General features: G+C 40.9%; 1 protein-coding gene across 1 annotated transcript in view; it reads right to left on the bottom strand.

Moving 5' to 3' along the window:
* Positions 1-21,989, bottom strand: part of GRM8 (glutamate metabotropic receptor 8) — a 1,218,298-nt gene that overhangs the window by 105,884 nt on the left and 1,090,425 nt on the right. The window contains exon 9 of the mRNA XM_088457648.1: positions 8,705-9,640. Within this exon, the coding sequence (XP_088313774.1) occupies positions 8,705-9,640 (936 nt within the window). The remainder of the gene's footprint in view (positions 1-8,704; positions 9,641-21,989) is intronic.

Here is a 21,989-nt window from a genome sequence, read left to right as displayed (position 1 = left end):
TGAAAAAGTACTGTCGCTGTGTCACACAACCAACAAAGTAAATAAAACATAATCTTTATTGGTGTAAAAATAAATTATGGTAACTATGGTGTAAACAGACTATACTCTCGATAAAAATAATTAAACATACATATGAACATACATAAATACACTATTCCCAAAATGAATTACTGAAATAATGTGAAGTATTAGATAATCACAATAACATGCTGCGGCAAGTATCCAGTCGAAAATAAAATAATCACAGGATAATTTCCCCATGCATGCTCTGCCTGTCACCAATAAAATATAAATACAATATATTAAAGGTAATCAAAATTATACTGTAAAATCTACAATTGTGTACCGTCTCTATGACATGTAATAGGAAAAATAATAGAACATATTAAGAATTATCTCTAAATGAGTAGCAGAATTTAGCAACATATATCAAGTACAGAAAGCAAGTACAAATTTGCATGCCTAATGACCACAAATAACCAGCAGGGAAATCCCCTTATATAATTCAGGTAGGAACAATATGTCACATACAATTATTAGCTGTCTCTGTAGCCTCTAATAGAAAGTAGGGAAGAAGAACTATTCAAACTATAACAATTGTACATTCTTAGTGACCATAATTCAAAAGCAGGGATATCCCCCAATATAGGTAAAACAATATACCACATACTTAGTGCAGTAAAAATGTAATGTAATGAAATAAATAACTTAGTGCTCACACACTGGGAAGTAGCATCCTCATTCTGACCTTCCAGCTATACTGCACTATTTTCACAATGCTGTTCTATCCACTTTTATCACCTGACACAAGGCTATCCTGACTTGTATCTATTTTTCAGACACTCTTATTAGATCTTGGCCTGAGTATGAGTATCTGTGCTGATCAAATCATCAGACCACCCCAGGTCTAATCTAAAAGCAGATGTCCGTAATCTTTTTTTCATTACCCCTGGATGAGAGTCCGCTCAGAAATTGTTTATTGTCCTATGGGTATACAGCATGCAGCAGCTATCCCCTCCATTATATAATTAGAGGGATCTCATTTGTTTCTATACACTTCAAATTTGATATACAGTTTTCTGGTAAATGATACACTAAGAGAAATATTCAATTGGGAACAAATTTTCCAAAATTCCCATGTGTGTGAGATTATTGGTATACAATTGGGTGCAATATTTTGAAATAATTTTGGGTGTGCAAATTTTTTTGTGCACCTTCAGAGAAAGTCCAATTTTTCCTAAAATCATTATTTTTAGGAAACAATGTCGGGACTTGCTTCAGAACCCCTAAGACGTGGTGTGATTTAATGAATAATTAAACAATTGGAAGTTTCCAATTAGCTTGATAAATCCAATAATTACATGTCATTACTGTTTGTCAAAACCAATACTGACTGTAAAAGTACCCCCAAATTATATTTTTCATTGATGTATGCACACCAAATGTATTTAATGTATTTATCTAAATGAAAAAAAAATTGCTTTATATATATATTAACCTAAAATTACCCCCAGATCACATTTTTTTTTCTACTTTTTGCTGTTTTTCATATAAAACTAAATGAAAACAAGTTTATTTTTAACATTTTCATTTGTTGGGGTTTTTTCACCTGAAATTACACTAAAATCACCTTTTTCTCTAGTTTTTTTTTTCTAATTTTTTTTAGTCTTAAAAAATTATATGAAAAAATATTTATTTTTATCATTTTTCAGGGGGGGGGGAACATGATGGTTTCACCATTATTTAAAAAAAAAAATTGTGCTTGATTCTGTTTAATTGGATACCGTGAGTATTGGGAGCATGCAAAAATGCAGTAATGAAATCATTGGCGCAATATGCGCTAATTTTTTTGCTGCAAAAATCACACTCGATTGGATTTGTCCTTAAGTTGTGGTATATTTTTTCACATATTTTAGGGGATTTCCCTGCTTTTGAATTATGATCACTAAGAATGTACAATTGTATAAGTTTTTTAAAAGTTGTATATGCCATTACACTTTACTATATGCAAATATATGTATGCATAAGGGTGCCGAGAGGAGAGGAGCAGGTACTAATTGCCCAGGCCTTGGCTTGATAGAGGGGAATGGTGAGGACCCAAATGAGTCCACCGCCTTCCCCCCTTACCTGTCAGTGCAGCCTGTGTGCATGGGCTGTACTGTGTCCACGGAGCCTTGCCCGAAGCATGGCGAGTGGAGTGAGCCCGCGAGGGGACACTTTTGGTCCCCCGTTACCATCCCCGCCCCTCCCCCTTTCAGGCTGAGTCACGTGGGTGTGACGTCACAGGGCCATCAGCCCTCTATAGTCTAGACCTAACCATGTGGTAAATTTTCAGGCACAGGTACACTCAACAGGGGCATATTAAAAAAGGAGGGGGCCTGTGTGCAGTCTCCGCCCGGGGGCCCCCCCTCTCTACCTGGCGGCTGGGAGTGCACTGAACACAGTAGTAGACTCTGGGCAATAGTCTGTGCCAGAGTCTGCTGCAGGTCACTGGGTAATGGCGCTGCAGTCATTTCTCCAGTGATATCCCTACTGCACATGCACAAAACGTCAGGAATATAGCCACGACGGCCATTTTCCAGGTGATTTGTACAGCGATTTTATCGCCAACGTGGGACTCCAGAGAGGTATTGATTAAATGGGTGGGAGGTGTGGTGGACTCCCCTGGACCTGGTGTGTCCGTGTACATCGCACACCCTGCACCCATTATGGATACGCTCCTCACACTAAAGTTTTACGCATTTATGTGACCATACCACCCCTATCCACATGCTTGTTCAAACAACTATCATAACTATCAGTGCACAATTGCACCAGCTCTAACCTTGGTTCAGGACAGGCATAGACTGCTATTCCATCTACATGCACTCACTAAATTTTGCCTGAATGTAAACACCTCATTACTACCCAATTACGCTGATTTATTTGCAAATGGAAATGTGACTGAGATATGTACTACTCTGAACAGCCTATTGATGTTTTTCTCCAGAAAATGCTAAACATAACAAGATCCATCTGCAGAACAGACTTGTGTGCGACTTTCTGTAATAACCCCAATCCATAATCAGAAAAATATTTTCTCTGTCTGTTTGTACTTAGATAAACCATGAGAACAAAAGATATATCTACTACTTGGTATCAAAATAAGTTAAAGATTTTTGTGAACTTTAAGGATGATCATATTTATTGAGGGATGAGACAAAAACCTATGCTTTGTTTAGGTCCAAGGAGTCTTCTTTTCACTAATTTGAGTAGTGCAAACACTTAGTTTATACTGTATATAGATACTCATCAATATACATTTTAGACACTGACGAATTGTGAAAATTGTGCCTGTTATTATTAAGATATGAAATGAGTCTGGTCATAAAGGATATCAAATATGTGGAATCAGAAGATTCACCTACAATCGCACATGGGGCCTGATTCAGAGTTGTACACTAATGCTTACATAGCTGTGTCTAAACAGGAAAGCCACACATGTGCCAGCACAGACTGATGACTTTGCTGCTACATCTTTTCTTCAACCTGCACGTGCACACACAGGCTATGTCACACAACATTCTTCTAGTGAATCTAAAAGTGATTCAGACACTGGCGAAGCTGATTTTAAGCCATCAAAGCTCCTCATCGCAAATGCACAATAGTCATCCATACACTGCTTTTATTAGTGATCAATATGGTATGTCAAATAAGGAAACTGCTGCCATATTAACTACAGTTTTGCAATACTTAGATCTCATGTGACACCTCATCAGTCATTAATCACTCCAAAGTGAAGAAAACGTCAAAATTGTCTCAGAGAGCCAATCAGAGTGCAGCCCTCACACAGCAGCAGTCACTCACACACAACAGAGACACACACTGTGTCAGCTGTGTCTCTGCTCCTCACTGCCTGGCCGTAACACACTGGTCTCACTTCAGTGCTGGGCATGATGTACTCTGGAGCCGGACTGTATATGTAAATAAAGTATACCCTTTAAAGTGTAGCAGTGCTGCTAGATTTATTTATTACCAGTTATTTATATATAGCGCACACATATTCTGCAGCACTTTACAGAGAATATTTGGCCATTCACATCAGTCCCTGCCCCAGTGGAGCTTACAATCTATGTTTCCTATCACACACATACCCACTAGGGTTAATTTTTGTTGGGAGCCAGTATATTTTTGGAGTGTAGGAGGTTAATCGGAGCACCCGAAGGAAACCCATGCAAGCACAGGGAGAATATACAAACTCTGCACAGTTAGGGCCGTGGTGGGAATCGAACCCATGACCTCAGTGCTGTGAGGCAGTAATGCTAACCATTACACCGTCTGTGCTGCTAGATACACTAGAGAGGACACAGTATATATGTGGCTTTGAGCTCTGCCTCTAGTTATGCCCCAATCTCACCCTCTGCCAAATGAACTGTAGGGTTTTTTGCGCATGCGCAAATTATATAAATATTTTTTACCATGGAATACCTTTGATGCGATGGTTATTGACCATCGCATGGTAAGTTTCAATGGTGGAAGTCCAGCCAGCATTTGATGGTGAGCTTTCGATGTCCATCCCTCCACCCTATCTCCTAGAAAATAATGTTTTATAAGTCAGAATATCTGAAAATAGTGCCAGTCAATATCAGGGACACTCGCGGCAAAGATTGCAATATTTTGCCCTTTTTTCAGGGGGGCACGTACCCCCTCTTAAACATCTACCCCTGATTTAAACTGAAGCATTTCCACTTAAAAACAACTTCAATGCCAAAATATGTGCCCCAAAACCGTGCCTTTAACTGATTAGAAAATATCCTAAGTTGTGTCAAATTTTCAAAACTTCAAGTGCCCGCTGGGGATAGTAAAAATGATCAGACTGAGCTGAAATTTTGCACACGAGTTACTGTCATGTACCCACATCTTTTCCGCACTATTGGAATTTTTGAACTCATAATTTTGTTTTTTTCGACCCACCCTACTGTGTTCACATACACAGCATCAGACGCAGATCATGCAAACATTGACTCCTTGAGTGAGTCTATAGTCAGTCAGGATGTCCACCATCATTGATGATGCCAGAGCCAAGTTTCCTGCGTATGAGATCACAGACGCAGGTTGTGACACACCCCCAAAACTGTCGAGACACGTTTTAAGTTTTTATCCGACACTCCCTGTTGCCACCCCAAACACTACCTGCCTGTCAATCACACTGCGATTACAGACTTGCAGCTTGCGACTACAGTATTGTACCTTGATACATGCACAATGCGACTCAGATGAATGCGCAGTGGCAAAAAATTGTTCCATTTGCAAAAACATCACACTGCATACAACTAGGCCCATGCATCATAATATTAAGCAATTTCAATTAATTAATTTCAAGACAAGTATTTTAAGAAGATTTGTTTGAAAGCTATCTTTTTAAATAAAATATAATAAAAAAAAAAAACAATAAAATGATAAATTATTAAATTCCTTTATGTAGCAGGATGAGTCTCAGGGCTATATTATATAAGAAGCAAAAATAAACCTCAAGATGGCACTGCTACACTATTCACCAGTAGCTGTGAGGAGGGGTGTCAATACCTCTCATTGATCAAAGTGATCTATATAGAGAAAAACAGCGCTAATAGATAAATTGTAATTGTTACATATAAATAAATTAATAATGAAGAATTGCTAATAAATGACTTGCAGGCAAGGATATAAAAAGTGTATATAAGCAATTTATTCTGTTGAGAAATGATGATTAAAAGCACAACAATATAAAAAATGCAACTTTGAGGATAAAATTTACCATATATGTATCCAATAAAATACTCCTGAATCAGTAAGGGAAGCCAGTGACTCTTATGTATTGCAATGGATTGGAGTGGATAGTACACTGCATGAAACTGACTTCAGCATATGAGTTGAAAGGATATTAACAGGCTTGACAAAGGGGAATCCCTATTGGCAAGGTGATCCTTTGCACTGTTGTATAGGTCTCCTGGAATCCTTGTGAATTGCTGTGTCCCATACTGAAGCTGGGGAGTGGTGGTAAGCATAATAGGCAGTTGATGATATTCTCATAGCATGCAAAAGGAAGTGAAGGCACCTAACATGTTTCTCTGTGTCTCTGCCCTTGCGTTCATCATTGGAGCAATAAGTTATGTTGATTCTTTTTTCAAAACTAATATTTATTGTACCTCTAATGCAGTTTACGGGTACACACTAGCAGATATACTGCTTGTAAAGCCGACAAACTATATATTGTTCACAGAGGCGTAAATTCATCCCAGACGCCCGGAGGCATGTTATAATTTGGTGCCCCCCTAAAAAAAAGGGAAAATTAATATGGTGCATATCTATCTATCTATCTATCTATCTATCTATCTATCTATCTATCTATCTATCTATCTATCTATCTATCTGTACACATGCACAAAAACACTAATATAGCATAGCCTTAAGTGGGGTGAATATATTGTGGGCAATGGAGGAGGTGCCCCTTCAGTGCTGGCGTCCAGTGGCAGGTGCCTCCATTGTCTCCATAGTTCTGCCTCTGATTGTTCAGTTCAAATGGCAGTGTGTGTACACACAGTACATCTGTGAAAGACATCTTTCACAGATGTACTATTGCATCGGTCGTGCTGCACATCTGTCTGTATGTACTCATGAACAACCAATCCATATGCTGGCCGAAGGATGAACAATAGTGACATCACAAATGTATTTTTTTAGCTAGACAAGTCGAGCGGTTGATTGGTAAGAGTGAATGTACAAGGTCGTTTGTGCTTATCCTTGCCAAACATTAAATCTGTTGGTGGGTCGGCTGATCGATAAATTTTTCGTTCAAGTTTGTACCCCACAGTAGGCAACGAGAAGGTAAGTCACATTACCTGCTTTTACTGTACATGCCAGGTATGCAAGGATTACTTTATAGACTACTGTGGAAGCGATGAAGTGGAAGATAAATTCTGTGCCTTCTTACAAGTCAATGTTTCAATAAATGGATCTCACAATTGATTACTTCAATGTTTTTGTAAGAATTGCTAGACATTTCACCGAAAATACAGTTTAGTACAATATATTTAAAAAAAATATATTATTACCTTGATTGTTGTTCATCCCATAGTCCAGCATTGTACAGTATTTTTGTAAGATAGCACCAATATATTCATAGTATTTTGCCCCTAATGCAATTCAGTACAATATATGCAGTATGTAAAACAGTACCAGCATCTTGATAATGCTTCACATCTAATGCTGCTTAGTACCTTCATACTGTAGTGTTTGCCCATAATGCAGTTTAGAACAGAACATTTATAAAATAGAACCAATATTCACTTTTTAATGCTGCTTAGTTCTGGAGATTTGTAAATTAGCACCAATATCCTCATACTGCTTTACCCATAAAGCAGTTTTCTACAGTATATACTTTATATATAAAACAGAAACAGTATCTTAAAGTGTTTCACTCCATTGCAGCTTAGTACATTGCATGTGTTAAACAACATCAGTATTTTATAAGGAATTGGTATGAAATACCGACAGTCAAGATCCTGGTGGTCAGAATCCCGATGCGGGGATCCTGACAGGGTTAGCATACCAACACTTGTTGGTCGGTATATACTTTAGATAAATTATAACATACTGTATGTTGAAAGTAACATACATCCTGCTCCACCTTTGTCAGAGCTGATCTGCAAACTCATCCAATTCCTCTCCTTATTACAACTGAATTGAACTGTAATAAAGAATATACTGTAGCTATCCCACATAATGAACGTAATTACTGATGCAGCTAATGCAGAAATCAGTAGATGCACTGCATACATAAAGAGCTAAATTCTTAAGTGTAGTGTTTTCAATGGAGAAGTGAAGTTAAATAATTAATTAACCAATGTCTGCTCAAAAAAAGTAGGAGTCAATCTCACAGGCTCCTTCTTCTTCACCAGAGGGATCCTTTATGAAATTAGGCCTCTGGAAAGGATGACCGAACATCCAGTACATGTCTCAACAGTATAACTGGACTTCCCCTAATGTATAAACATATAAAAGTATGGTAACTATTTTCAATGTAACTTTCAAGTTACTGTATAAATGGGTGGTTGAATGAAGTGGGAGCATAATGTACGGAAGCAGATTTAATTACCGCCTTTGGCAAATTTTTTGGCCAGTTATGGTAGTCTGATTCTGTTTGTAGCTTCATAGGCTGCAAGCAGAATCTGCCTTCTGAGACATAATAGACAAAGCCACCAGAAGCCGATCCAACAGCTTTCTCACTTTAGTGAATCTGCCCCATAGTTTAGGGAAAATGGATTCAACCTTATCTTCAAGCACTGCAGAAAAATACATTTTGCAATTTCTCTACAACAAACAGAAAGAAACTTCATACAGTATGTGAAAACATAGAGCCACTGTCATTCTTTAGCAGCACATGAGTACATGCCACTAATATTGCCTGTTAGTATCAATCCACATGTATATACATTGAAACTTTGAAATACTGTAGTTTAATACATTAACAATGTTATCATTGCCAGAGCAATTAATATATATATATATTTTAAATATTAATATTAGATTTAACATAATATGCATGGAAATGTGATTAGCTATGCCTTGAAAATGATTAAACAGTAACAGACATGGAAATTTTATTTTAAACATTTTGCAATGGTAAAAAAGCATTCCTGCCAACATACAGCAGGTATTATTATAGATGATGACTGTTACTCACCCTTTCTGCTGATTGTGCTGTTCCAAAAAATATCGGAATAAATGCTAACCAAATGATGCAGGTGGTGTACATTGTAAATCCAATGGGTTTGGCTTCATTGAAGGTTTCTGGCACTCCTCTAGTTTTAATAGCGTAAATAGTACATGTAACCATCAATAGAATACTGTATCCCAGGGAACAAATTAAAGAAAGTTCTGAAATGTCGCACTTAAGAACCCCCCTGGCATTTTCCGGGTCAGATGTTCTTTGTTCTCCATAGTCTACTATGATATGAGGTGGATCCACTACAAACCATATGAAAACTCCAAGTAATTGAACACATATAAGACTGAAAGTGATGACCAGTTGAGAAGCCGGACTTATACACTTTGGGGCAGTGACAGATTTCTTTCCTTGTTCAAATATCCGATGAATCCTGTTTGTTTTTGTGAGCAATGCAGCATAACTGAAGCACATGCCAAGCCCCAGGAATATACGTCTCAGCGAACAAACAACCATATCTGGAGTTCCAATCATTAGGAAGGTGATGGAATAACACAAAAAAATCCCTGTCAATAGCACATAGCTGAGCTCACGTCCAGATGCTCTCACAATGGGTGTATCATTGTATCGAACAAAGGTGACAATTACAAATGTTGTTGCCACTATTCCCAAAATGGCTATGAAGACAGGAATAACAGCCCAAGGAGAGTGCCATTCAAGTTTGATAATAGGGATTAGTTGGCAGCCAGTGCGGTTTGCATTTGGTTTTTGATCTAAAGGACAGAGTTCACAGGTCAGCTCGTCTACCTGATAATGATAGCCTTCACACCGCTCACAGCTCCAACAGCAAGGGACTCCTTTCACGGTTTTCTTTCTTTCTCCAGGTTTGCACGGCAGGCTACAAACAGATGCTGGCTGTGTAAGTTCTCTGCTCGTCCACTGCATATCTTCCACCTGAAAAAGTAAAACATTTATGAGGCTTCTGATTCATCCTCATTTCTAATCTTAAAATACCACACTGAAATATATTTTGTTAAAATATATTAAATAGTTAGTTAAATAGTTATATGAAATTATGACATTAAAATTAGATAGAATCCCAGTTGTACTATGGAAAAACCCTTACACAATTTACAATCAACGCAGAAATTTGTATTAATTGTGCAGCGTATTTTATTCTATTTTATGAGGTCATGGTAAAAAAAAAAAAAGTAAATAGGGATTTGCCTATAATGAGACCACCTGAGATACTGTAGCTGTATCAGACAGCAAGATTTTGATGGGCAACAAAAAGAACAGATTTAATAAAAAAAAATAAAAATAAAATGCAATATCCTTGATGCAAAATGCTAAATTAGTGGTTTTTACCTTGTGGTAGTTATTAAGTGCCCATGACCCATATATGTATGTGCATTGCAGATTGTATAAAGGATAAAAAGGATGCCTGTTTAGTTGCATCCTCATTCATCATTTTGGGTAAGCACACCCACTGGGATAAATTATTTATTTATTATTTATTAACAGTTTCTTATATAGCGCAGCATATTCTGTTGCATTTACAATTGTAAACATTAATAGAACAAAACTGGGTAATAACAGACAGATATAAAGGTAGGAAGGCCCTGCTCGCAAGCTTACAATCTATAGGGAAATAGGCATTGATACACAAGGATAGGTGCTATATATTGCATTGGTCCAGCCAGAATGCAGTTTCTTGGTGGGCTGTATGATCCAGTCACACAGGAATGTCAGCCAAATGTCATGATGATGTGAGAGAAAGATGATGTGTGAGGTTGTGTGTGGACTGTGAAAGGGGATGTAATTAGATATGGAAGCTATGAAGGTTATGTGGGCAGTTCTGGGATCTGATAAGCTTGCCTGAAGAGGTGAGTTTTCAGGGATCGCTTGAAGGATTGGAGACTAGAGGAAATTGTGTGTGGTAAGGCATTCCATAGAGTGGGTGCAGCCCAAAGAAAGTCCTGTAACCGTGAGTGGGAGCAAGTAATGCGTGGGGTTGAGAGACGCAGATCTTGTGCTGAGCGGAGAGGTCGGGTAGGGAGATAGCCATTAGCATTGGTCATTTGTTAGCATATGAACTCCGTTGAGGAATTAAGAGTTGCTTTGCCACTGTGACAATACTACAGTGCACAGTGGCAAAGCAACAGCACATTGTAGTATACACTGCATGACAGTACTGTATACAGTGTGATACATTATTTACTGTCACCAAATAGTTACATTACCTGTGTTGCACAGTATATGTTGGACATTTCAATAATTTATTATATTTACTGTATATACTAATATAATAACCCTAATAAGAATATAAACAGTATGATATATTATGTATACTGATAACAGAAACAAAGTAGTAAAGGTGTTATTGTGATTTCACATTAAACTACAGAGTCGTTTCCATAGTAATCCGAACATACTGTATTACAAAAGTGAAACCCACTTCTCACATTCCTTACATGATATATTTTACCTGTTAATAACCTTTTATACAAATTCACACATATGTGTCTAGAGAACAAGTTATTATACAAATAAATTCCGGTTACCTATAGCTCCCAGGTCTACTGTAGGTAATAAGAAGGCTGCAAACTGATGGGAAGGGAATAATAATGTAAAGAATAAGGAGGAGGAACAGAAATATAAATATAAAGATATTCTAAATATATGACTAATTATTAAGGCAGGAAAGAAGGCAACTAGAGGAAACCTAATTACAGTATGTGTATTATGAACACTTCAGCAACCCTCACACTAGTGTTATGACAGAAAATGTTCAAGTTTGTAGAAAATTACTAAAAATAACATATATTTGTGTATTATTGGTTCCTAGAACATATAAGGGGAGGGGTAGACCAAAGTGCATTTATATGAGACACAAATTTATTTGTGGTTTGCATCAAATCACATCCAATGTGAGGCTGTTTTAATAGTTGTAAAACTCATGGCAACTATTCAGGGTGGAATTCATAAACATTGTGATCTCCCCGGCTTGTGGTTTGCTCTGCATTTTATGAGCAGATATTCCATGACTGGGTTTAGCTGTGCATATGCCACACCAATGCATGCTCAGAAGAGACATCCACTATGTTGTTCTAGAGTTTCACTGCTCATGCAACATACCAGTGCAGAAAATGTTTGATCTTTTATCACTAGGCTCCCCTCCGCTACCTTATGGGCAATGTAGCAGCTGCAGACTCAGCAGTTATGGTATTTAAATCTAGGGGAGTCAAGAAGGAGGGTACAAAATAATAAATTATGGGTCTACTGCAGTTAACATCATGTATAAAACTCCTGTTTTTCTATAGATTGTAAACTTGTGTACATGATTATCTTAAATCTTTTAGTGCTAGTTTTTTTTATTATGTGTTTGTTCCTAATAGTAAGGTACTGCAGTGATTGCTGGCACTATACTGTATAATTAGATGGTAATATAAATAATAATAATATTTTTATTATTATCATTATTATTATTTGCATAAAACAACAATTAATTCTTCCAATTCCACAATAGCACAGGTTTTCAAACTCAGGTCACCTCACAGAATCACAAGTGAAATAATTAGCTCCACCTGTGGATCTTTTAAAATGTGTCAGTGAGTAAAGATTACACCTGTGCACCTGCTGGGTGACCTGGAAAACGTTAACTGTGTGGGGTCCTTAAGACCAAGTTTGAGAACCACTGTACTATAGCATTCCCCCCAACATCCTGGATCTAGGAGTCAGGCCTTGTGGCACAGGGGGCATATCCATGCATCATGCCTCCATTTCTTGTGACATTGGGGGTGTGCTCTGCACTACCCAACTACATATTGAGGACCCAGCTTAAGTTTGCACAAACAGAGAGTAAGAGCTGAAAATAGTGAATGCAATCATAGCATAGGCATGTAAAGAAGCTGGCACAGGGGGCGCTGCTTTGGCACATCCCCCTCCACTGGGACTAACATTAGTGTATGTTCTGAAGGGAAGGGGGGGTGTAGTCCATGACCCAGCAGAGAGGGAAGTGCTGAAGTGGCACCCCGTATGATGACTACTGCACACACCTACGATACCTAGTAAATAGTTGCTGCATTGTTGGGTTTTATAGAGCAGTGTAGAAACAAGATTTCATTTTTGAGAGGACCATTCTAGTAATCGGATTAAAGGGTGAAAAATGAGAATGTCAGGAGTACTCCTGTGTGGAGGTATACTCCCATCTATGCAAACAAATTTGAATTCTACTTCAGTCCTGAGCTGAATTTTACATGTTCTAAACGTTTAGATTCTGAGTTGGTAGTAAAGATAACATCAGCAAGTAACTTTTCACCTTGCCAAAATTAATTGAACAGTGTGATCAACCCCCATCCCCTGTAACACTTCTCACCTGCCCACTACTGCTGGCCCCTATATAGCAGCTTGCCGGCATATCATGCAGTAAATGAGACAAGACTCCTGCTGCACAGATTTAGCTGCCTCCTTCTCCAGCCCAGCACACAGCCACAGAGCAGCAGCAGACTCCTCTCTGCCCCTGCAAGATATGCTGCTGTGCTACTATACAGTGGTCAGCATTAATGGGCAGGTGAAAAGTGTTATGGGGAGAAGGGGAGCGATCACACTGATCCGCCAATTCCAGGTACATAGTTATTTGCTCTTTTTAACTTTACTCCCATCTCAGAATCAGACCGTTAATATGACCCACTGTGTGCCTACAAGATGTATTTTGGTGAAAACCTACAGTATATTTCCAGACACTTTTACCAATTGATAAATATGATAAAAAGTTTATATACAGTTGGTGCAAGTAATATAGATGTCTGCTCCCTTTAATGAGTCATTTATGCAAAAATGAGGAAAAACCAAGGACTATGTTAAGCAGAAAAAGATAAATGTTTATTTTAGTGAAAAGAGAGGGACTAGAGAAAACAAGGGAAGAGTCTAAAATGTAGGAGGGTGACTGGATTTTTGTGCTTATCCACTAATTGACATGCACTTCTAATTAGAGATGAGTGGTTCAGTCAAACGGAGTCCCGCCTCAGATCACTTTGGGGTTCCAAGTAAAACAGAGTCCTGATTCGGGTCTCTCGCCAAGTCCGGATCTCGGATCTCAAAAGCAGAACTCTTGCATTTTGGATTGCATGCAAGTCCCTTCCTCAAAATTTCAGGTGCCATTATACACAAGAGAGTGTATGGAGAGGGTGTGGGCTGTAGTTTATGCTGCAATTCTACATGCAGTGCTAGTCACCATTAGAGAAAGCTGTAAGTAGATGGAGTGGGTGGGAAGCATGTAAAAGGCTGCAGGCATCTTTGTCACTCTGTATGTTTGTTTGTCAGACACTAACTAGCACCTGCAATACAGTGCAAACAGGCTCTTGTGTATGCTTGTTAGAAGTGAACTTAAAGTGAGCTGCACTGTAGCCCTTTTACATCTACATGAAAATCCCGGGTTGTTGCACGTGAACGCACATCAACCTGGGATTTTTGTCAGTGTAAATTAATCCATCTGTGTCCAGTGAACCAGGGATCCAACTCGGGTAGCTTGCAGAGTTGGGCACAGGTTGGTCCCGTGTCACCCTGCAGTGATCTGGGTCATGATGACCAGGGTCATGCTGCATGCTACCCAATTGGTTGGCTTCAGCGGCGCTGCAGACCTGGTTCCGGTGTGAATGGTGCTGACCCGGGAATACCCCGTTATTGGCGCAACAGTGTAAAAAGTAGAGATGAGCAGGTTCGGATTCCAGAGATCTGAACCCACCCGAACTTAGAGGATCCGAACCAGATCCAAGCTGGCTCGGGTTTTCCCATCTGACTCGTTTCTCAAAATTAGGCAAAACGTCATCATCCTCCTGTCGGATTCCCATGGGTTTTGAATTGTATAAAAGGACCCACGATCCCCACCATTTTTCATTCCGGCAGTGGAGAGAGGTGACTGTGAATGTGCTGTTGCTGACGCTGTGCATAGGGGATGGCTACTGTTGTCAATGTCACTCAGGGGCTGGCTGCTAATGTCCATAGGGTGCAGGGTTGTTGTCCATATATAGGGCTGGCTGGCTGTTGTCCTGTCCACCTCATAGGGGTTGGCTGTTGTCCTGTCCATATAGGGGCTGGCTTACTGTTGTCCTGTCCATAGGGGCTGGCTGGCTGTGCTGCTGTGTATTTCAGGGGGTACTCTGTCCATCAGGGGTGCTCTTCACCCCAAGTGAGAAAAAAAAAACTGTGCATGTGCACACGTTAGCCACATTTATCAGCAATCTATGTGTGCCGGTGTGCTACCTGTCTCATTTATCAAGGGGCTGCTGCCTTGTTCAGGGGTGCTTCCCACCGTAGTGTGTGAAAAAATAAAGTATTTTATTTCTGTGTGTGCATTAGCCACACTTATCAGCAATGTAGGTGTGCAGGGGTGCTGTGCTGCCTGTGTCTCATTTATCAAGACGCTGCTGCCTTGATCAGGGGTCTTCCCCCGCTGGTGTGAAAAAATAAAGTATTTTATTTCTATGTGTGTGTGCGCTTTAGCCATGCTTATCAGCATGTAAGTGCGCAGGAGTGCTGTGCTGCCTGTGTCATTTATCAAGGGGCTGCTGTCTCTTTCAGAGGTACTCTTCATCCCCAGTGTGAAAAAAATAAAAACTATTTTTTGTGTGCATGTTAGCCACACTTATCTGCAACTTAGGTGCTCAGGGAAGCTGTGCTGCCTGTGTCTCATTTATCAAGGGGCTGCTGCCTCATTCAGGGGTGGTTCCCCCTCCAGTGTGAAAAAAATAAAAAAAATTGTGTATGCATGTTAGCCACACCCCCAGTGTGAAAAAAATAAAAACAATTTTTTGTGTGTGTGTTAGTCACCCTTATCTGCAATGTAGGTGCTCAGGGGTGCTGTGCTGCCTGTGTCTCATTTATCAGGGGGCTGCTGCCTCATTGAGGGGTGCTCCCCCCAGTGTGCAAAAAAAATGTGTGTGTGCGCGTGAGCCACACTTATCAGCAATGTAGGTGTGCAGGGGTGCTGTGCTGCCTTTATCTCATTTATCAAGAGCCTGTTGCCTCATTCAGGGGTGCTCTTTCCCCTTGCAGTGTGAAATTATTTTTATTTTTTCTGTGTGTGGTTGTGTAAGTTAGCTGCAACTTAGCTGTGCTATAATTGCTTGGTGACACTGCTGTAAGACCGCAGTGAGTATGAAGGACAGTCACATAACAAGAGAGCAGGATCCACATGCCAGTCTTGGCAGTCATAATGACTATGCAAGGCCATCAACGTCATCTATAAAGGACGATGCACCAAGTCAGCTTTAGAGAAATTAAAAATTGGCAATATGACATTCACTACAAGAAGTGGCAAGGATAGGATAAGGCCTTGGCTTTTATTTATGACTGGTGATTCTAATTGTGATGATTTGAGCACTTCTGCTTGTATAAGAGGTACAAAAAAAATTAAAATTGTCTCCGAAAAGTCACAGATCCCCGAGGAGAGTCCAAGTTTTTCTGCAGTTGCCATGTTTGAGCCTGACCTTTCTAATACTGTACTTGAAGAGGATCCTCCTTCCACCATTTGTGTGCCCTCTGCAAATGTGGGGATGAGCAGCACAAGTCAATATGCTGACACAGAAATCAAGGATACTTCTGTGGAATTGCACAAGGAGGATGAAGAGGATATTTACATAGTTGGCAATAACAACAAGGATGATGAGGATGTTTTAGTAAAAACTATAAATCAGGCAACAGTTGTTGCCCATGGTGGGAAAAATTCCATTGTTGCCATGCCTGGGCAAAGGACCAAAAAATCCACTTCTCATGTTTGGAATCATTTCCACCCAAATCCAGACAACCTTTGCCAAGCCATTTGTAACCATTGCCATGTAATAGTGAGTACAGTTAAGGACCTTAACCATCTAGGAACCTCCCTGTAACATCACCTACAGCGCATTAATCAAATTGGAAAAGAAATTTCAAATTCTGAGACTTTGTGGACAAAAAAACGAACAACAATCTGTCCAGTGTCACCTAGCTGCTCCCTTCTATCTGGATCCAAGCGCCTGCATTATCCACCACCAACACCTGCATCATCATCAACATCCTCATTTGTGATTGGAAGTAGTCCTGCATCCAATTTCATAAGCATGAATGACTCCTCTCCTATCCTTGATTCCTCAGAAGGATCCTTGAGTGCTATGCCTGTTGCTGCTACTGGGGGTGGATCTTTATCCCAGAAAGTGACTAAGGTCCTGATTCAGAAATGGACGCTCTGACAGAGCGCTCGCTCTAAATCAGGGCCATTCTTTTTTTTTTTTTAAACGGCCTCCTGGCCGCTCGCATAGCTGTGGGTGACAACCCACAGCTATAGCGAGCGGCCAGGAAGATGGTTGTGACCATTGGGTTTGCGATGAGACATTTGTGGTAGGATCTCATTGCCGCAAGCTGAAATCTCTCCCACTGACATCACTCGTGATGTCAGTGGGGCCGCCCCCAAACGGAGGCATTCACATGGGAAGACCCAGAATGATGGAGTGCCCATCGCTATCCGTGTCTCGCGCATGCACACGACAGAGCCGGCTCCATCATGCGCATGCACTGTGGGCCACCATCGACCCGGTTGTGAGCACTCAGAGCTTGCGACCAGGTCTGAATCAGACCCTCAGAACACTACTACTAGTAGTAATTAAAAAAAAAACAATTGACTATTAAACAGTCCTTTGGCTGACAGCTGTTATACTTACTTCCTCTATCAGTTTCACAATGGATCACTGACGCCATGATGAATGTGCTAGTATTAGTGAAATAATGGAAAATTAGAATGATAGTGTGGAGGAAGTGCAAAAGGAGGATGAGGAGGAAATTTCTGTCCTATCTGATGCTAATGAGGATGCTGATGATGAGGATGTTGTTTGCATAAATCAGCCACCAGTGACAGCAGTTCTTGCTAATGATAAAAAGAAAGCCAGAAAAGCCACGTCTTGGGAGTGGAATTATTTTAATCTAAATTCTGACAACAGTTATGAAAGCATCTGTTCCATTTGTAAAACCAAAGTTAGTAGAGGAAGGGACATTTTGTGGGGGCCCATACAAACCAAGGAGTTCAGCCACAAAAGTGTCAGTCTGAGTCGCTAAAGTACTTGCTTTGTTAAACTGTGCATGTCCTTTTTAATATCCCACATAAGAGTGGGTGGGAGGGACAATTCCATCTTGCACCTCTTTTCTTTACATTTTGCACAATTCGGGGCATTGCTGACTGACATTATTATAGTTTATTAAACTGCCATCCTGTCTACCACTACTGTGTGGCAATGTTTCACAGATGTCCTATATTTTTTTAAACTGCCGTGTGTTTGTGCCGCTGCTCTGTTGCTTACTTTAGCCAGCCAGCTCGCTGCAGCCTTTGGCCTATATAGGTGAAAAAGAGTGAAATCAATATTGTGAGCTGTGAGGTGGTTAAAAATGCATGAAAATGCCTGAAAATTATTGTTATTAAGGTTAGTAATACTGTAGGAAGAAAAACAGGCCCAAATTATGTGGTTTTAGCTGTTTATATAATTAGATACAGATCCAAAGCCAAATCCTAAAAACAAAACACCAAGGAAAAAGATCCAAAGCAAAAACACAAGGAAATACAGATCCAAAACCAAAACACGTGGGTCGGTGCACATCTCTAGTAAAAAGGGGCTGTCCCGGGTCTGATGCAGGTTGAAAACGTTTTCCAAATATCGGGTCAGACCCGGTAGTTTTTCATAGATTTGCTATATTTTTTTAAGCTGCCACATGTTTGTGCCACTGCTATGTTGCTTAGTTAAGTTAGCTCGCTGCAGCTTTTGGCCATTGTAGGTGAAAACAACATTGTGAGGTGGTGAAAATTGAATGGAAATGACTGTAAATGAATATTATTGATGTTAGTAATACTAAAGGAACTAAAACAGGTCCAAATTATATGATTTTAGCTATTTTTATACATTTTTAAAGAAATCCAGATCTGAGACCAAAACAGAAACCTAAACACGACAATGGTTTCAAACTAAATCAAAAACAAAAACATGGGGTTCTGCATACATCTCTACTTCTAATGGCCAGTGGTGTCTCCCAACAACAAATTATATATACACATCAAATGCAAAATCTTTACTCAAATTTTCTGTGCTTCTGCCTAAATATCATGTTGCCATGGAACACTGCCACCAGAAGTTTAGGAATAGGTCTCTTTTTGAAATTTTATTACAAATACAAAGACCTCCTATACCAGATCTTTATTTTCCATATTAAATCTAGAGATGTGCAGACTATCTGAGCCCATCCGAACTTCATGCATCTGAGTGAAACCGAGCAGCTGCTCGGGTTTTCTCGTCTTGTTTTGATTCCAAATCGAGGCAAAACATCATCATCCCGGTGTCGTATACCCTCAGGTTTTGGATGCTATATAAGTCCCTTTTCATTGATTTGAGCCCCATTTCACACTGGCTCCAGTCTGTGCTGTGCTATGTGCTAATGTGTCCAGTAGCTGCTGTGCTGTGTCCATCCACTTCCTGTGTCCAGTGGCTGCTGCTGTGTCCTTCCAATCCCTGTATCCAGCGCAGTGGCGTAAGTTCATCCCAGACATCCGGAGGCAAGTTATAATTTGGTGCCCCCCATCAGAGCCAATGACACTGTAATGTAGCATTTTGCATGCAGATAGAGCCGCAGTGCCACACAGACTATAGGCATGCCACAGATCATTTTAATCAGCAGAAGCTGTGAGAATAAGAGTTATTTGAAGGGAAATATTAATACAAAAAGATGCTCAGGGCAACAGAGTCTCTCTGTGCTCATGCGTTATGTGTAGCATGGGGGATAGATGTATTTGAACACATCTGTATGCATTAGTCATGGATAAGATAGTGATCTTTATGGTGCAATTAGCATGAAGCTGAGAGTCCTCCTCGCAAAAGCCACCTAATGTGGGGTGGGAAGCCCTCCTGATACCCCTGATGGAGAGGAAAACCACTTCATGTGGTGGCTTTGAGGACTGTTTATGTCAAAGTACTGTAAGACTGCCTCTGTTGTAGGACTACAAATCACAAAATGCCCAGTCTACTGCAGACTGCATCACAGGCTGCTAAGTTGCTCCATCAAAGATCTGCCCCCCAGAATTAGTCACTGGTGCCGCAGGCCTCCTCCTCCCATACCCTCTTACTCTCAGCTCTGTTCAATGCATCCTTGAACAGAGCTGCTCCAGGAAGAAGATCTGCAACCACTCTTCTCCTCAGGCCAGTGACTCAGGACTCTGCTGCACAGGTCCTTGGCTAGGGCTACCACCAGGGAAGAGTGGAATGGAGAGTTGTTGGTGTGGGGGTGCCAGGACTGCTGCATGGGTCCACGATTAGGTCTGTCCCCAGTGAGGAGTAGGTCAGGAAGTTGTTCATGAGGGGATCCCCCTGGACTGCAGAGGGGTGAGACAGAGAGTAGTGGGTGAGGGGGCACTGGATATGTCACTCTGACATAAGAAGCTGCAACACCAATGAGTAGGGACAAGCTATAGATAGATGGAGTTGGCAGCTGATGGTCTGACACAGAGCTCTCCATTCTTGAATGGTGGCTTCTCAGGCATCGGGAAGAGGTGCCATGTATTGGGTGGCCATAACGGTACTCTCCAAATACATAGTGTGACACAGTTGGGACTGGGGTAGACGGACTCCCTCTTTACACACACTGCAGCCGGAGAAACAGGACACAATTCTCGTGTTCTCGTACAAGCTGGTCGGAGCCAGTCTTTATTGTGCCAGGTACATAAATAAAACAAAACATTAAAAAAATCCTAACCCATCTGGGTTTTAACTAGACATTAAGTTCCCTCACTATCAAAACACTAAACAAAATCCCTGTCCACAGTACCTTCTGGTTTACAGCCAAGAGTGTCTCAGAGCAAGGTAACCTGCGGCCTGCTCTCCCAGGTATGAGACACTCAGCTACAATGGAACACAGCTTAAATCAACCTGTGGATGGAACCCTCCCTCTCCTCACATCCACACCCCCAGGACCCAAACCGGCTTTTCCAAAAGCCGATACTCTGGTCTGTTTACAAAACAGACTTCTCCTGAGGGTTTTTAGAGCACATAGGCCAAAAACCTAGGACAAACATACCTGCCAATCTTACTAGAAAAAGGGAACATCTCTGACTCTGCTTCCTCACCAGTAACCCTCTCAAATGAGTCAGGGCAATTTACCTCTGTGCAAAATCGACTTTCCCACAACTTCCAGAAGTGAGCAAAGTCTCTTCCCAATATTGCATCATACATTAAGCCATGTACCAAACCCACTGAGACTATCGCGGAACCACATGTTTGATGTTCACTTCTGCAGTTAAATAATAGCGAGTGTCCCCATGTATGCAGGTCACACCAACAGTTTTCCCCTTATGCTTCAAGGGGTTCACCAGCTCAGCTTTCATAAGTGTCACCAGGCTACCAGAATCTAACAGAGCCTCTACACGGTTGCCTTCTACAGTAAGTACACACATGTGCTTATCAGTCTCAGCCCACCAGTCAGCAGTACAGGCTGGCTGTGCAAAGAAAGACCCCCTGCGATATACGTGAGCAGTATCACATTGCATAGGTTCAGAGGTAAGTGGACAAATTAACCTACAAAATGGCCGAAGACACCACATCGGAAACACTGAATCACATTATAATCTAGTCTTTTACGGGTAGGGAACCTTCCTGGCCTGGCTGGCCTGTCTCAAGGTTCCTCACCCTCAGTCTTAGGTACATTCCATCGCCCAGCACCCTTCTCCCCTGGAACAGTCTTACCAGTGCCAATGGGAGTTCATCCATTGGGGCCCGGTGGGGCAGAATTAACAGCTCCTCAGCTGCCACGTACCTCTCCACTTGTTCAACTAGCTGGTCTGCGGACTTCGGGTCTGCATGGCTCACCCACTTGCGCAGAGACACAGGTAGTGATGGCAGATACCGGTTCATCACGACTCTTTCCACAATCTGTGGTCCTGTCAGTATCTCGGGCTGCAGTAATTTTGTGGTTAGATGGATGAGGTTATGCATCTGTGAGCGTGGAGGTTTTTCCATTTGGAACTCCCAGCGGTGGACTCGTTGGGCCTGAACAAATGAGGTGACTCCCAAACAGGTTAGGATCTCCCATTTTAACTTTGCATAGTCCTTGGCATCATCCAGGCATTAATCATAGTAGGCCTTTTGTGGTTCTCCAGACAGGAAGGGTGCCACAAGACTTGCACACTGTTCCTTTGGCCAACTCTCCCTTTGTGCGGTTCTCTCAAAGGCCATAAGATATGCCTCCACATCATCACTTGGGGTCATCTTCTGCAAAAAATTACTGGCTCGTATAGAGT

The sequence above is a fragment of the Taudactylus pleione genome, unplaced genomic scaffold (assembly GCF_031769625.1).
Source record: "Taudactylus pleione unplaced genomic scaffold, aTauple2 ptg000041l, whole genome shotgun sequence".
Lineage (NCBI taxonomy): Eukaryota > Metazoa > Chordata > Amphibia > Anura > Myobatrachidae > Taudactylus > Taudactylus pleione.
This window is presented reverse-complemented; position numbering and strand designations above follow the sequence as displayed.